Genomic DNA, 17,894 nt, shown 5'->3' with positions numbered 1-17,894 from the left:
ATTGTAAATTTTGGTCAATGACATGAGACAAAGTATATGTGAACTGCTGTATGAAAAGTGAATTTACTCTGTAAATCTTCACCCAAATCCTAATAATAATAATAAAAAAAAAGGAGGCCAGGCCAGAGAGTTCTAGAATAAGGAATCCTTATAATAATAATAATAATAATAAAGGAGCCCTGGTGGTGTGGTGGTTGAAAGCGTGGCTGCTAATCAAAAGGTCAGTGGTTTGAACCCACCAGGTGCTCCACGGAAGAAAGATGAGGCAATCTGCTTCTATAAAGATTTACAGCCTTGGAAAGCCTATGGGGCAATTTTACTCAGTCCTACAGGGTTGCTGTAAGTCAGATATCCACTCGATGGCAACAGATTAATGTGTATAATAATAAAAAAAGAAAAGTGACTGGCTGTGTTTAGAGAGTGAAGCAGCACTGTGAGCTGCTGGTAGGGAGGTTTTCAGGTGAGAAAAGAAGTATGTGGGAAGATGGTGGAACTCTGTCACCAATGGTTCTCATCAGTGACCTTTTTTCCTTTTTATTGAAATATAATATACATACAGAAAAATACACTTCATGTACAGCTTGATACATTGACTACCACTTTAATTCTAGAATGCCAGATGAAGAGTGAGGTGAGAGGAGGAGGGCGGAGCTTGGCATGGGGTGAGAAGTGGTGGATGGAAGTGAAGGCCCATATGTTGAATGTGTTTGGGAAGGCCTGGGGGTCCTAGAAGAATCCACAGTGGCAAGGGATCCCCTAGCCAAGAAGGGTTTAAAAGCATCCCACTTTACATAGTGTGTGTGTGTGGGGAGCCACGAGATAAATGCTCTAGGTGTGTGCCTGTACACATGTGTGGAAGGTGACCAGTAGGAAACCCAGCAACACTCAAAAGATATGAGGGCAACCAGGATGACCCTGAACAGCTTGGATCCTTCCTGGGGGAATCCAGGTGACCTCAGAGGGGACGGCAGCAAGGAAGAAGAAAATGTGCAGAAGAACAGCTAAACACAAGACAGAACTTCCCAAGAGGAGCTTTGGTAAAATAAAGAGAACCCCATGAGCCTCAGAATTTCTATGCCAGGGTATCTCAGAAAGAAATGGATAGATTGCCACCTCTTTCAAATGGTTAACACAGAGGCAGAAGGCTGGATGAGATGACTTTAAGACCTCTCCTAGCAGTATGAGCCTATGGAAGAAACAAGACAAGCAACAGCCTAATGTCTATGCAGGTTATCATCACTCAGCTACAATGTGGATCTGGGGAAGGGTGTTAGAGCCCAGAGTCTCCTTAAGCTACAAGACTTTGTGTCTTCTCTCCACAGCTCCCCACAGGACCCAGAGGTCTTGAAAGGATTCCAAGCAATAGAGATGGTAGTAGCAAAACCACTGGTGGCAAAGGTTTCCTCTGTAACTTCCACTCTGGGTGTAATGTGTTTCTGCTGCCATCACTGACTACCCCTTCCCTTTTTTAATGATATGAATGGTACCCTCAAGAACCAAAGTCCTGTCCCAGCTAAACCTCCACACACACACCATGACTAAACTTCCTGCCTACCATCGAAACCACAACTTCCAGTGTGAATCTGCTCTGGTGGGTACTAGGCTGCCAGGGGGAAATGAAATCAGCTCTTACAGTGCCTGCTAAGCAGGATTGTCTGGGGCATTTGGAAAGGTCAGCTCTCAATTCTCCCTGCTAATGAGGGGGAATGGTGTTGTTATGTGCCGTCGAGTTGGACCCAACTCACATAAGAATGGCTTCTGAATGATCAAATCTGGTCTGGGAATATTCCAGAGTCCTTACTTGCAAGGACTGGAAATTTCTGTCTAGGAGTTCAAGACCTTTGAACCACTACAGCCAAGCCACAGACTTGACTCAGAAGCAATTAGAAGCTCCACTGTCGCCCAGTTCCACCCGGAAGGGATGAAACACTTCTAATCTCTGGCTGGTATTTTTTTCTCTCTCAATATTTCTCTTGCGTGTATTTTTTTTCTCTCATTATGGCCTAGCAAATTCTCACACCTTCCTTGGGGATGGAAAAAAATAGAAGAAACAAAGAGCTTAGGTTTCAGATATCTTTCCTTCCCAGCTCCTGCTGTGCTTGTGGCTGGCATGTGGGTAGAGAGCAGGTTTCTATGGAGATAATGATAAGCAAAGATTTAAGTGCTCAGAGTAGGTAAAGTCAACAAATTTGATCATGGAAAAACCACAATACTGATAATCTAAAGTTGACAGCACCTCTATGACCAGAGAGTATCCAAGACTGAAGAGGGGCCGGCCTGTCAGGTGGGTAACGTAGGGCTCATCCTTCATCCCTGTCCCTCCTCCCACTCCCTGTAAGGTGGAGGTACTCACGAGGCCTCTTCAAACACCCGCACTCTCTCACAGCCTTCTGGGGGCTCCCGTTTGAAGACATAGCTGTGATTTGGCCGAGGGGAGGCGGCAAAGGCAAGGACTGGAGATGGGCTGCCCTCTTCCAGGAAGGACGGGTGGCCTGGAGAGGGGCCTGCAAACAGAGCAAGGCTGAGTCCGAGGGAGCTGAGGAAAGGCCTGCACTTTCCTCGGCTCAGGCCCCGAGTGTTAAGGGATGAGGTAGGGCAACATGGTAAGGTTGGCAGCAGTGGTTACGCTAATCCAGTTCACTGTTTGCTTATTCTCTAAACCAAACCAAGACAGTTGCAATCAAGTCAACTGCGCCTCACAGTGACCTTATGTGTGTCAGTGTAGAGCTCGGCACCAAAGGTTTCAATGGCTGTTTATTCGGAAGTAGATCAGCAGGCCTTTTTCCAAAGTGACTATGGGACAGGCTTGAACCTGCAACCTTTTGGTCAGTAGCTGAGCATGTTAACTATTTGGACCACCCAGGAACTCTGTTTATATTCTACTCCACCTTAAAGACAAAACAAAACAAAAAACACCTCAAGGCAGCTTACAGAAATACATAGACTATAACAGCATTAACAACAACAACAGTTGAATTGACAGGAAAAGAAGGTCTAATACCAATTCTAAATTTCCAGGAGGTAGACTGGGGTTGGAAGCCCTAACTTCTGCTGCACTGCCTTCTTCCAAGACTACAGCACACTGCCTGCCAAAATACCACAGCTTCTTCCTTTCTGCAGCCTTGAAAATCTATCCCTTCTTTCAAGAAGAACTCTTGCACCCACTCAGAGAAGCAATCTTTACTCAACCCCACTGGTAGGATAAAATTCCTCTCACTTTGCATACAGTGAGTATACTTTGCCTAAGCTGCAAATATTGACTTTATCTGTTATTTATCTCATATTTATTCTTTATTACTCTGTGCTCTGTTTGCCTATGTGTATTGTTAGATCATGCCCTTGACCAGCCCACCTCACGGGGTTGCTGTGAGGATCACATTGGACAATGCAAGCAACAATGCTTTATATTGTAAAGATCATTTTTATTAGAAGGTAGCAGGCATATCGCATTCTCCTGGTGCAGTGGAACAATAGACAGGAGAGATTTGGAGTCAGAAAACTTGGGTTTCAGTCTGTGTGGCCTTGGACCAGAGACCATCTGCTCTTACTTTATATCATTCACAACCACCTTGAAACCTATTGCCGGTAATGAGGTGGAGTGGATACCTGGGTAGAGGGTTGCTGGCTTTCCACCATGGCATGCTGACAACCTACTTCTGAAAACTCAGTCATTGGAAACCCTGTGGAGTCCAGTTCTACTGACAAACATCACAGGGTCACCATGAGTTGGAGCCAACACAATGCAACTAACAAGAAACGCCGAACCTCAGCCAGAAAACGGGGCTATGAGGGATTGTATCTTTGGATTACAGAGAGGATTAAATAAAAACATAGGTGCAGAGACTGTACAAACTATCAATCAGAAAATCATGTAAAGGACCACTGTTATTGTCAGTATCAGGTGCAGAAGATGACTCCTAAAGCTATTCTGCTTGGTTAATAAGTGAAAACGCTGGGCCTGAAACTGGTTAGAGTGGCAAAGGCAGTGGAGACCCTCCTGTATCCTGTGCTGGGCCTGCTGCCTGGGCCTCCCCAGTTTACCTTTGTCGTTGGGAATGGATGCCACCTCCTCGCCTGTACCCCGGTGCTCCTCGCGGCTGGCCCGGCCGGACGGCTGTGGGGAGGCCAGGGGCATGGAGGGAGAGCCAGCCAGGTTGCCAGGCTCCAGGGGAAGGAGGGAATGTTCGCAGCTGCCGCTCTGGGGAGGGGCGGGGGCGCGGTGCCCATCAGGGATATCGAGGATCTGAGGAAGAAGAAGGAGACAGCCTCAGTCCTGTAGTTTCAGGGGTGGCTTTTCAGTGCCATGACAAACCTTATGGTACTTTCGTCATTATTCTTGTTCTCCATTCATAACACTTGAGGCCAACAGAACGCCATTTCCTCAAGTCATATACTTCCCCAACGACCCCTTAATCTGAAGCAGTCCTCTTCTGTTTCTCCCATAGCATCCCGTCTTTTCCTTCATAACACTTGCACCCAATTTATAACTACATATTTGCCTGTATGATTTGGTCAATGTCTCGCCTCCCACTAGGTTACGTGCCTCATGAGGGCAGGGACCTTCTGAGCACTGGGTTCAGGGAACACTAAGATGAATGACATAGGGTGGCTGCTTGCTGGGGGGCAAACCATGAGGATCCTGGAAATGTATGCTCCTGTAGGACAAGCGTTCAACTATTGCCATGTATTAAATTAATTAATTCATTAATTAATAAAGCCTCACCCCCTTTTTTTAAACAGTCAATGGTATTTGTAACCCAGCACACCTAATTACGTGCTTAGATTTGTTTGGGTGTGTATAAAATCCTACATATATCCAAATGAAAAATCAAGCAGTAAGTAAATCATAAACTGGGAAGTGTGTCCATTAGAATCATATTAATCCTTCCCAAACGGCAGTTCCAAATTCTACTGTGTCAGTATAAAAATATGCCTTAAAACTGCAGAAACTGTAGCAAATAATTCTGCCTGGGAGTGGGGCAGAAGAAGGCTGGAAATGGGCCACTGGGCAGTGAAGGATGAATGCATTCACCGGGTGGAGCTGGAGGGAGTGGAAGTGGTAACACAGGCAACAGGGGCAGCATAAACTAAGATGGGTGGGTGACGGTGCCAAGTACACAGGGAACAGTAGGCTGGTGGTTTGGCTCTGGTGGTTTGGCTGAAAGATGATGCCTAGTGCATTTCTCCCAGCCGGGGACCCTCCTATCTGCCAATCCTTTCTCCTTCTCTTTCTACTCAACACCATGAAGCCTTTCCCAACTACACCTACCCATCTCTGATGTTCCTTTAAGTCCTTCTGGGATTATTAAGCTCAATTTGTATCCCGTTTGCAGACTCTTGTTTGCATTTTGCTCTGTTTATGTATGCACAGCCTATGAGCCTCCAGAGAGCAAGACTCCCATCCCAACCTCAGCTAAGGCTCAGCAAGAATCAGGCAGTGCATCCAGGGGGGATCACACTCACCCTCAGCAGCTCCTCTTCACCCTGCTCCTTCACAAACACCTCCTCCAGCTCTTGATTGAGTCCTTCCAGGCTTCTGTGCAGGCAGGGGCTAAGTCTCAGGACAGTGGACCCTGAAGGGAAGCTGGGAGGGGATGCCTGGGGGAGGGAACAGAAGCAACAGTGTTTGGCTCAATCTGTATAGTAATCAGCAAGCAAGGTTGTGTCATCTGCACACTATAGGTTGTTAATGAATCTTCCTCCAATCTTGATGCTGTGTTCTTCATATAGCCCAGCTTCTTAGATTATTTGCTTAGCATACAGATTAAATAAGTATGGTGAAAGGATACAACCCTGGCACACACCTTTCCTGATTTCAAACCATGCAGTATCCCCTTGTTCTGTCTGAATGACTGCATCTTGGTTAATGTACAGGTTCTCCATGAGCACAATTAAGTGTTCTGGAATTCCCATTTTTCACAATGTTATTCACAATTTGTCATGATCCACACATTCAAATGCCTTTGCAAAATCAATAAAACACAGGTAAACATCTTTCTGGTATTCTCTGCTTTCAGCCAAGATCTATCTGATATCAACGACGATATCCCTCATTCCATCTCTTCTGATTCTGGCTTGAATTTCTGGCAGTTCCCTCTGTCTGTGGACCGCTGCAACCATTTTTGAATGACTTTCAGCAAACTTTTACTTACATGAGATATTAATGATATTGTTTGATAATCTCTGCATTCTGTTGGACCACTTTTCTTTGAAATGGGATATCGATCTCTTCCGGTCAGTTAGCCAGGTAGTTAGTTGTCTTCCAAATTTCTTGGCACAGATGAGTGAACTTCCAGCATTGCATGCATTAGTTGAAGCATCTTAATTGGTAATCCATCAATTCTTGGAGCTTTTTTTTTGGTCAATGCCTTCAGTACGACTTGGAGTTCTTCCTTCAGTACCACTGGTTCTTAATCATATGCTACCTCCTGAAATGGTGGAATGTCAACCAGTTCTTTTCAGTCCAGTGACTCTGAATTCCTTCCATCTTCTTTTGATGCTTCCTGCATCATTCAGTATTTTGCCCACAGAATCCTTTAACATTGCAACTCAAGGCTTGAATTTTTCCTTCAGTTATTTGGGCTTGAGAAATGCTAAGCATGATCTTCCCTTTTGGTTTCTAACTCAAGGTCTTTGCATGTTTCATTATAATACTTTGTCTTCTCAAGCCACTTTTGAAATCTTCTGTTTAGCTCTTTTATTTCATCATTTCTTCCACTCACTTTAGCTACTCTACATTCAAGAGCAATTCAAAGTCTGTTCTGCCATCCATTTTGGTCTTTTCTTCCTTTCCTGTCTTGTAATGATCTTTTGCTTTCTTCATGTGTGATGTCCTTGATGTCATCCCACAACTCATCTAGTCTTTGGTCATTAGCATTCAATGCATCAAATCTATTCTTGACATGGTCTCTAAATTCAGATGGAATATAGTCAAGGTTGTCCTTTGGCTATTGTATACTTGTTTTAATTTTCTTCAGCTTCCACTTGAATTTGCATATGAGCAACTGATGGTATGTCCATGAGTCAGTCCCTTGTTCTGAATGATGATATTGAGCTTCTTCACATCCCTTTCCACAGATTTAGTCAATTAGATTCCTGTGTATTCTATCTGGCAAGGTTTACATGTATAGTCGCTATTTATGTTGCTGAAAAAGAATCATTGATCTTGCAAAATTCTATCATGAGATTGATCTCTGGCATCATTTCTATCACCAAACCAATATTTTCCATCTACTGATCTTTCTTTATTACCAACTTGTGCATTCCAAACACCAGTAATTATCTGTGATATGCAGATGACACAGCCTTGCTTGCTCAAAGTGAAGAGAACTTGAAGCACTTACTGATGAAGATCAAAGTCTTCATACAGCCTTCAGTTTGGATGGAAAGGTAACAAAAATCCTCACAACTGGACCAATAAGCAACATCATGATAAATTGAGAAAAGATTGAAATTGTCAAGGATTTCATTTACTTGGATCCACAATCAACACCCATGGAAGCAGCAGTCAAGAAATCAAACAACCCATTTGCACTAGGCAGATCTGCTGCAAAGACCTCTTTAAAGTGTTAAAAAGCAAAAATGTCACTTTGAGGACTAAGGTGTACCTGACCCAAGCCATGGTATTTTCAATTGCCTCACATACATGCAAAAGTTGGGAAAAGAATAAGGAAGATCAAAGAAGAATTAATGCCTTTGAATTATGATGTTGGCAAAGAATATTGAATATACCGTGGACTGCCAGAATAACGAACAAATCTGTGTTAAGAGAAATACAGCAAGAATGCCCCTTGGAAGTGAGGATGGCGAGACTTTGTCTCACATTCTTTGGACGTGTCAGCAGGAGGGACTAGTCCCTAGAAAAGGACATTGTGCTTAGTAAAGTAGAGCGTCAGTGAAAAAGAGGACGACCTTCAACAAGATGGAATGACACAGTGACTGCAACAATGGTTCAAACACAGCGATGACTGTGAGGATGGCATAGGACCTGGCAGTGTTCTCTTGTACATAGGATCGCTATTATTCAGAACGAACTCAACAGCACCTAACAACGAACAGCTATCAGTTCTGACTAGAGTAATGAGTGCTTTTGAGAGTCATCTCTGCCCAGCAGAACCAAATGAATAAAGGAGGATATGGGGACAGTTATTGATTGCAATAGGTCCATTAAGTAGAGTTTTCTCCAGGAATTAGAGCTTTGAGAGATCTGAGAGTGCTTTCAGAGTCCTCAATTTTATAGGGGTGAGGGTAGAAGAGAGAGACATTCAGAAAAGCAAGAAGCCTTCCAACACAAGCCTTCCAACAGCAAGCACAAGTTTGGACCAAAACCTCACCTAGTGAGCACAAAGCATATAATACGGGAGGGTTCAGTAGATGCAAAACCCAAGAGAACTCTGCCTACACCCTGAAGGAGGAAGAGCAGAGGGTGAGGGGCCAGGGGGTGAAAACATACCCTCACAGCTCCCCGTACAGCGTGGTCCCCTTGGAGTGGGGAGCCCCGCTCCTTCTCTTTCCCGCTGCGGCTCAGCTTTGTCCTCTGCAGCTGTTGCTTCAACTTGGTGACCTGGCAATCCAGGGAGCGGGGAGAAGAGGCAGGTGAAACAAAGCCAAAACGCATCAGTCCCTCCCCACAAGCGCGGCTCCAGCCAGAGGCCGGTGAAGAGTATAAAAACGAGGTGGAAGCTTATCCTCCATCTCAAAATAGCTTGTTGTTGTTTAAGTTAGTGGTGTTAAAAACTGTGATGACAGCTACTTCAGGCAAGCCGGATACCTTGTTGACTAGGTTATTTGACTTCTTAAATTACCGTGGGGTCCATTTATGGATCAGTTTCCCCAAAAATTAAAAATATATGCAATACTGAAACCATTTTGTCTTTCACAGATTCCAAAGGCATGGAATCCTGCTCTATGAACAGAAATGGAAAATGATGTTTCAGGATGCTAACAGCCATTTACTCCTTAGGGTATATTCACAACTATCTCAAAGTCCCCGAGGCCAGGAAGGATGGAAATATTTCCCCCCATTTTCAAGTAAACTCTATTGATTAAGGGGCAGTCTCTCAGGAAGGAATAGCAGATTTAGTATCGACTTTCATTAAAAAAAGAAAAAAAACCTGTTGTCATTGAGTTGATTTCAAATCAAAGCAACACCATGTTGCTGTTCTCCATAGGGTTTTCAATGATCGATTTTTTGGAAGTAGATTGCTAGGGTTTTTTCTGAGGTGCCTCTTGATCCACTCAAACCTCTAACCTCTTGGCGAGCAGCTAAGCATGTTAACCATTTGCATCACGCAGAGATACTGATTTCCGTATCCTGTAACAATTATGGATCATCACCAACAATTTCAGTATTATTCCTGTTACATTTGTAATTCTGGACCTGCCTGCCCTCAGCTGGCAAAGGGGTTGCAGAGTTATTGAAATATGGGCCTAAATTAAATAGAATTCAGAAAGTAGGTCTGCTGCTCTGTGGCCACAGAACGTATGACTATAGCCGAAGAGACAGTATTGTTAGATCGGCCATTGTGAATTATTCATATCATGACCCCACCCTTAGTGCAAATAACTTGCCTAGTCTAATCACTGAAACTTTAAATACTTTGTATTTCCCACCCGTCAAACTCGCAGTACACTTTCACTTCACATTTGGTCATCGTTCCCAGCAACAAAGAGGGCAGGAGCTACCCTCCCTTGCAAAGGGAGAGGTGAGTCCTTATGAGTGACCCTCAGGAGCCATCACACAGCATGTCAGGGTGGAGCTGGTCTGGGAGCAGTGGATCCCAGCCCGTGGCCTTCTCTACTCAGCCTCGAGGACTGGAGCGCTCCTGAGGGAGAGGGAGGGCCAGGAAAAAGGGTTTGGGAACACATAACTAGTTTCTTCCTCTTTTAGAATTAAGGCTGACTGAATAACCCAAACCGAACCCATTGCTCTTGAGTCGATTTCAACTCACAGCAACCCTTTAGGTCAGAGTAGAACCCCATAGCATTTCCAAGGCTGTAAATCTTTACGAAAGCAGACTCATCTTTCTCCTGTGTGCTGGTGAGTTTGAACCACTGACATTTCGGTTAGCAGTTGAATGCCTTAACCACTGTGCTACCAGAGCTCCTTAAGGCTGAATGAATAGCTAATAAGGGTGGGGGCTTTCAATTCCCAGGGACAACTCCCTGACTTACTCTAGTTTGAAACACTTATCTGGATCTGACCTCAAAGCAAAGTGAGAATTACCCTGTGCTTGGCTGCTGGAGGGCACTGACCATTGCTGGCCAAGCCCCTCTGGCAGGAGGGTTTGGGCTCTCAAGGTCTGGCCATCAGGAGTCTGGGAATCAGAAAAAAAAAAAAAAAAAAAAAAAGAGCCACCTCATAGGACAAGGCAAGGTTGAAGAAGTGAGAGTAGAAATGTTATTCTACTTTGGAGTAGACCGTGGACATGGTCCTGGGGCTTAGAGAAGAGGTGGCAACCCTAGCCAGGGAGTCAGAGGGGGCAGTCACCTCTTTTCGGTGGTCTGTGCTGCCCCAGGACGCTGAGCGCTTGTGTGTAGAGGAGCTGGCCTGCTCGCCTTCCAGCTCTTGCCAAGACAGGGGGGTCTGCAGGGAGAGAAGCAAGCAAGGTAAGACAGAGCAGCTTCCCGGGCACTGGGGGTGCAGACACACACACGGCTTCCTAGGCAGAGGTGTGGGTGAGTGAAGGCCTCTCTCTGATCTGCTCATCAACTGCCTGAACACTGCCAGCCATTTTTTCCTTTCAGGTTTCCCCACCTCACTGCCTCCTTCCCACTCCACATCCTCTAGGAAAACTTTCCTGGTAACCAATACAGCCCATCTCCTTTTCACTCTCTTATAACTCTTATATATACTCTACTTTCCCAGTTATACCAAGTGCATCTCAATGGCAAGGATAAGTACTCTTTCTCACTATCCATCCCCACCCCCCAAAAAAATAGTTGCTGTAGAGTTGATTTCGACTCATGATGCTTCAGAGTAGAATTGTGCTCCAGAGAGTTTTCAAGGCTGTGATTTTCAGAAGCAGATCACCAGGCCTTTCTCCCAAGGAGCCTCTGGGTGGGTCTGCACCGCCAACCTTTTGATTTGCAGTTGACGGCTTAACCATTTGTGCCACCCACGGACTCCTTTCCTGTCCCAACCAGCTCCAAACAAGCATGGGCTTGGGAACCACTGGAGTTCTTTATTCTTTGACCCTCTCTGTTAAAACACACCTGGCTTCCTGGGAGCCTAATAGAAAGTTAATTCCTTGGGATTCCACCAAGGAATCAGTAATTGAAAACAGGAGGAAAGGCAACAGAGGTTCCTCATCCTCAGTCCTCAGGCAAAGTAGGCAACTTCTTGTATAGTGCAAGGCCTCAAGCTTGTTCTTTGATTTTCACCACATACAAAATAAGTTTTTGAGGCCCCAAAGTCCTTTTGAACAAGCAGGGGAGAAGACATTTTTCAGAAAAGAGGGAGCCAGAGTTCTGGGCCCAGCTGATTCCTGACCCCTCTTGGCTTTACCAGCCAGCCCCTCATGAGAACAGGGCTCTCAGTCTGCTATCCTTCCCGTCCCTGCTGCATGCAAGACAAAGGGCCCAAGGTCGAGGTAGAGGGAGTTGGAGATCACTTCTTGAGGACCCACTCAGGAGGAGAAGCTGTTGGCTATAAACATGAAGCAGAGGAAGACTGGATTCCTCCCCACCACCAATGTCCCTACTTCCATTCCAAGGGAGGGACCCAAGGGGGAATGCTCCAATGGAACCAGTTCCTCTCTAACTTCTTTGCACAAGCTGCCAAAAACATAAGGGCCTGGGAACCTTCTCCTCCAACAGATCTGTTGACCTCCCCTGAGAGGTTTTTGCAAACAGAGAAGGGGAGGATAAGGGAAAGAAAGAAAAAAAAAGGACCAACAGTAACAACTCACCACCTAACAGCTTGTTAAGAAGAGCTTGGCAGGGGCAGCCTGAGCAGGACTGAGACAGCTGCAGTGGAGAGACTACAAGGGGCCTGAGCCTCTCCCCAGCTCTTCTTTCTCTCAGGTGCCCACTGATCAAGACCTTTCATGGGCTCTGTGACATAGCCAGGGTAGACAACTGCTCCAATTTCTTTGCCCCAATGTTGGCGTTACAGGAAGACTATCTGGAAATCCATTCTCCCATAGATCCCATAGGCAGATAGCACATCCTTTAGGCCCCTATCTTGGGCACATACCCAAAAGTTCTCTAGGTCAATCCAGCTCTGACAGTGCATGGAAACCAAACATCATGCCTATATCTAAATGCCCATGCCCCTAGAAGCCAGGGTGTTATCAGATAGAGCCTCAGAAAAGTCTTTACATAGACTGAAAAGTATGAAGGAAGCCCCTGTCTCTCACAGCCACCTCGAACCACCTCCAATAGTCCTGCCCTCCAAGGGCACTAAAGCCAACCCTAAAGATCGCCAGCTCTGCTAATCAAAGCTCTTAGTGCCATGCAAGCCTGCTGTCTCTGCAAAAAATGGCAAAGTCTATGGAGGAGGGATGACAAAGGCTAAGGTGATGATGCCCATTTTTCTTCTTCCTGAAAGATACTGTACCCACAGGTGGGTGGTGAGAGGTAGGAAAAACAGCCACATTCAGGCTGCCCCCGGTTCTACTAACATTTCTTGCAAACTTTTCAACTGCCTTCTTTCTTCTGGAATATGTGAGGGGGTGGAAGGAAAAATACAGGCTAGCACAAGCATTTAGAAAGGATGTAAAAATCATGGCAGCTAGGATCACTGCCTCTGTTCATCCATTTTACCCTGTTTCTCTTTGCTCAGCACCATCTTCCAGCAACTATCGCCTACTCTGTTTAAACTGTGCTACTAAGGCTATCTCTTCTCTGTCTCAACACTCAGCCTCTGGCCATAGATATCACCATATTACCCTTCATCCCAGTGGCTTTCCATACTAGGTTGGCTCTCTGTACTCTCTAGGCAAGCCTATCTCCAGCTTCTTTTTCTTGCCTTACTCCCCGACTTCTGAGCCTTCTGCAGGCTGGTCTCGTCATCTCACATGCCCACCCCACCAGTAATGCCCAGTGAGGAGCTCTCCCTAATTTACCTACCAAAGCTGACTATGTTTTCTCTGTACAGATGGGTTCATGCTGTGCATCATTCATGCATTTGACAAATAGCTACTGAACCCCTATTGTGTACCAAGAACTTCTTTAGGTGCTGAGGAATACAACAATGCAAAACAAACAAAGTCCCTTTCCCCATGTAGGTCAAATGGCATACCACAGTCCATAAAGACAATATTCTATATCTTACCTTGATGAGTAGTGACTGGGGTCTTAAAAGCTTACAAGTGGCCATCTAAGATACAACTATTGGTCTCTTTCCATCTAGAGTGAAAAAGACTAAAGAAAATCAAAGATTCAAGGAAACAATTAGTCCAAAGGACTGATGGACCACATGAGTCACTGCCTGCACTAATCTGAGACTAGAAGAACTAGATAGTGCCCGACTACTACTACCAACTGCTCTATAGAAGGTCCTGGCCAGAGGGGGAAAAAAATTTAGAACAAAATTCAAAATCATAAAAGAGATAAGACTTACTGGTCTGATAGAGACTGGTAGAACCCCTGAGACTATGGCCCTTAGATATTCTTCAAACCTAGAACTGAACCCACTCATGAAGATCACCTTTCAGCCAAACAGTAGACAGGCCTATAAAGTCAACAGTAACACCTGTGAGGAATGTGTGCCCTGGGACAAGCAACCATATGAGCCCAAAAGGGCAGAATTTGTCCAAAAAAAAAAAAAAGTTCAGAAAAGATGGGTGAATGGAAATGGGAAGAGGGTTGTTACATCAAGGGAACTGCAGCCAATGTCACAAAATAAAATGTGTTTAAATTGTTGAATGTGACACTAATGTGATTTGTCAACTTCCACCCAAACCACAATAAAATGTTTAAAAAAAAATCCCTGTTTATGTTTATGTTCTAGTTGCAAGAGAGAGTTTAAACTAAGGAGAATACAGCAAAGAAAGAGAATAGAAATGCTGGGCTTGGGGGTGGGGTGGCCTGGGAGGGGGGTGTTACAATTTTAAATGTACTATCAGGGAAGTCTTCCTTAAAAAGGCCACATTTGAATGAAAATGTGAAGGAGGTGAAGGAGTGAGCCAGGAAATCTGAGGTAAGAGCAATCCAGACCAGGGAAGAGGAAAGCGCAAACACCCTGAGGCAGAAGTGAATTGAAAGGACTTGAGAAAGATAAGGAGGCTATTGTGGTGGGAACAGAATGAGAGAGGGGCAGAGTGGTAGGAGATAAAGTCAGCAGATGTGGTAGATTGAAAGATATCAGGGCCTAATATGGCACCTATAAATATTACCTTATATGCCAAAGCTTTTGCAGGTGTGATTAAATTCAGGGTCCTGAGATGAGGAGCCCTAAATGCTATCACAAATGTCCTTATTACAGAGAAGCATAGGGAGATTAGATACACATAGCAGGCACTGTGATCACAAAGGCTGAGATTGGAGTGATGTGCCCACAAGCCAAGGAATGCCAGCAACCATTAGAAGCCGGAAGAGGCAAGAACATATTCTCCCCTAGAACCTCTGGAGCAAGTGGGGTCCTGCTGACACCTTGATCTCAGCCCAACCAAATTCAGCCTTCTGGCCTCCAGAGCACTGAGAGAATAAATACCTGTTGTTTTCAGCCACTAAGTTCACGGTAATTTGTTACAGCAGCCCTGGGAACCTAATACAGGAGGTTGTCTTATATGTGAATTTGTTTCCATGCTGGCCTTGAGGACTCTTAAGGTAGGGATGTACATAAGTGTGGGCTTCTAGTTTCTCCAACTGAACTGAGGGTGTCAAGAGAACCGTGCCCTGCCCCTCATTTCCAGTGCCTCCTCTGGGTCTCCCCACAGAGGTCTAGAATAAGGTTTTCTGGAAGCACAGGAAAGTCACAGCTAAGGAAGGATGGCTTCGAAGAGCTACCTTTGGGGACACAACAAGGGTCAAACCATGCTGTCCAACAGCATTGTAAGTAATCATTCCAAATGATCCTTTGGAAGCAGGATCGTGCTCCAGCTCAGCAGGCCAATGGTCATGTGTGTAAGGGAACTCATGCTGGGGAGCAGATTTATTTTTAACTCGTGGGCCCAGAGGGAGCAGCTGAGCGAGAAGTAGGGCTATCTGCTAACTATGAGTGGTGTGAGCCAACTGTACAAATGATGCTCGGGTTATGCAAAACCGGATGTAGTTTAGATCAAGGGAGCTTTGCCTGGGATTCTGAATTTTCAGAGCAACTTGTGGAAGGATAATGGAGGAAGGGTAGCTTCCCAAAGATCAGTCGAGTATAATAAGGAGGCAGAGGCAGGATGGAGTGGAAAATCCTCTAAACAAACCGTTCTCTCAGCCCCTAACCCTACTCAGTTTCTACCAGGGCCCTTAGCAGCTAAGGAGGCTGCACAGCAGAGCCTGGCTGGGCCTTGGGAACAGAACCCACTACAGCTGTGGGGAAGCGGAGTGGAGCATGGTGCCTGGCATGGTGTGGAAGGCCAAGAACTATGTGTGGAATTCAAGTCTAGTGGGGAATCAGCCCCTTGGGACTCTAGACAAACAGAAAGGCAGGAAAAGGCCCTGGGCAGCACTGAGAACTCTGGTTGCAGGTGGCCAAGGCCACTATCTCTGGCCCTACAGTGACTATATAACCCTCAGATTTTCCACCATGGCCCTATTTTCAGTCTGTGCTGTTGTCAAATCATATAATGAACAACTGGTCCTGATGTCCAGTTTGGAAAACAGGCACCATGCCCAGGTCCCCACACCCGCTAAGGCCCTGTGATGGTCAGACTGAATTGTGTGTCATCACTATATACTGAGGCTTTGACTCGGGAAAAGGACTAGGACAGCACACAGGGAAGGAAGAGATGGAGAAAGGGAAGTCTTCTCAAACAAAGCAGGCCCAAGTCCACCTCTCTGGCCTTTATGACATATTCCATGAAGTTTGTTAAGGACTTACATGTTTTTTTCCCCTAAATCCTAAGTCAGGTCTAAAGAAAAAAAAAAAATCTATCACAGAAGACTCTCCAGCTCACCTGGAGATGGCAGAGGAAATAGAACAGGGCAAGGCAGCTACCCAGGGCCCCGTGTGACTGCAGGGTGCAAAGACCAGCAGATCTTTGCTCAACAGTCACTCCAGCTGTGGTGAGGCCACTTCCTCCCTCCAGAAGATAGCAAGGCAAGGCAAATGCTTTACATAGCAAGAAAGGAGGGGGTGGCCACAACCTCAGGCATGCACTGCCACCAGCTGCCCTGGCCTAGGCCAACCCAAAGCAGTGGGGTAGGCACCTCTGTTTTACTAACTGACCTCAAGTAGAGTGGTCCAGAGGGGGAAAACACATGCAGATTGGCCTGGAGAATCCTGACAAAGGTCTCCAAGACACAGAGAAACTTCCATCAAATGATGGTGATTCTGAACTTGACACTGTATCCAACTTCTGTTGGATCAAGCTCTAAGTTCGCCGAGCTGATCTCTGGGAGAGCCTGGCCACCCTCTCCCATTGGTAATTCTGGCTCAGAATATCCAGCATCTCCTTCTCTCAGAAGACTCCCCAGTTCACTTGGAGATGGCAGAAGAAATAGAACTGGCAGAGGAGCTACCCAGGGCCCTCCTACTCCAATGACATTTATAACTCCCCCTCCTTCCTAGGATGACCAGGGTCACTTCTTAGCCTAACTTTACCGATTTCCCAAATAAGATCCATTCTCACCTCTCTTCTTCTCCTGCCCTAAATATGTGGGTAACCCAGCTCTCCACATCAGGCTGTAAATTACCTGAGGACTAGCTGTATTCCCTTTTGTGCCTCCCTAAGAGCTTAAAACACAGTTAAACCCAGGAAGAGAATACTGGGTGTCATGGACTGAATTGTGACCCCAGTAAATACATGCCAACTTGGCTGGACCATGATTCTCAGCGATTTGGCAGTTACATAATGATGTGATCACCCCCCATTATGTGATCTGATATGATTAGCCAATTTATTGGTTGTAAAGAGATTAGGGTGAGGTGCAACATTCTTACTCAGGTCATAGCCCTGATCCAATGTAAGGGGAGTTTCCCTGGGGCGTGGGTCGCATTGACTTTTATCTTACAAGAGATAAAAGGAGAGAGAAGCAGCAGAGAAGGAAGGACCTGACTACCACCAATAAAGAAGAGCAGAGAGGGGAGTGCATCCTTTGGATCCAGGGACCCTGTGCTGAGAACCTCCTAGACCCAGGGAAGAGTGATGCTGAAACGCATGTAGCTTGCCAAAGATGTTGAAAGTAGATAAGGACCTTCTCCCAGAGTCAACCAAGAAAGCCTTCTCCTAGAGCTGGTGTTCTGAATTTAGACTTTTAGCCTCTGAAATTATGAGAGAATAAGTTTCTGTTTTTTAAAGCACTCACACATGGTATTTCTGTGATAGCAACACTAGACAGCTAAGACACTGGACTTGTTGGGAACCTGATATATTCAAGGACTGAGAGCTTTTAGCTCTATCCTCTGCCCTGTGAGGAAGTCTTAAATGCACAGCATGCTCAATGGCATGTGTTCAATCAGTGCCTTGCTGCCCAGGTGTGAAAATCACTTGGAATGGGCAGGGCCCTTGTCTATTTGACAGAGTTCAGGGAGAGGACCGTTCAGCTTAAGCCATAATCATGGCTGATCTCACTACAAGGCATACCCGTCAAGGATGCCAGGGCTGATGTGACTTCCAAATAAACAACCTGGCTGCTTTCTCTGGGGCCTGATTTGGGGACAGTAAGAGAGCAGAAGTGAGGACCCTGCCAGTTATGAGGTATATAGCAGAAAATAAACTATTACACTGGTGTGGGTAGAAAAAAAGGGTAAGAGTAGAAACAGCCACATTCTAGCTCAAACCAACTGGGCAAAG

The 17,894-nt window shown here is 45.6% G+C and overlaps 1 protein-coding gene across 1 annotated transcript in view; it reads right to left on the bottom strand.

Moving 5' to 3' along the window:
- FAM117A (family with sequence similarity 117 member A) overlaps nt 1–17,894 on the bottom strand; it is a 54,923-nt gene that overhangs the window by 2,693 nt on the left and 34,336 nt on the right. The window contains exons 3-7 of the mRNA XM_007941933.2: nt 10,490–10,585; nt 8,453–8,563; nt 5,464–5,598; nt 4,042–4,243; nt 2,354–2,504 (exon numbers count right to left, since the gene is read on the bottom strand). Coding sequence (XP_007940124.1) covers nt 2,354–2,504; nt 4,042–4,243; nt 5,464–5,598; nt 8,453–8,563; nt 10,490–10,585 — 695 coding nt within the window. The remainder of the gene's footprint in view (nt 1–2,353; nt 2,505–4,041; nt 4,244–5,463; nt 5,599–8,452; nt 8,564–10,489; nt 10,586–17,894) is intronic.

This window comes from Orycteropus afer, unplaced genomic scaffold (genome assembly GCF_000298275.1).
Source record: "Orycteropus afer afer isolate SDZICR_OR568_19922 unplaced genomic scaffold, OryAfe1.0 scaffold00085, whole genome shotgun sequence".
In the NCBI taxonomy this organism is placed as follows: Eukaryota; Metazoa; Chordata; class Mammalia; order Tubulidentata; family Orycteropodidae; genus Orycteropus; species Orycteropus afer.
This window is presented reverse-complemented; position numbering and strand designations above follow the sequence as displayed.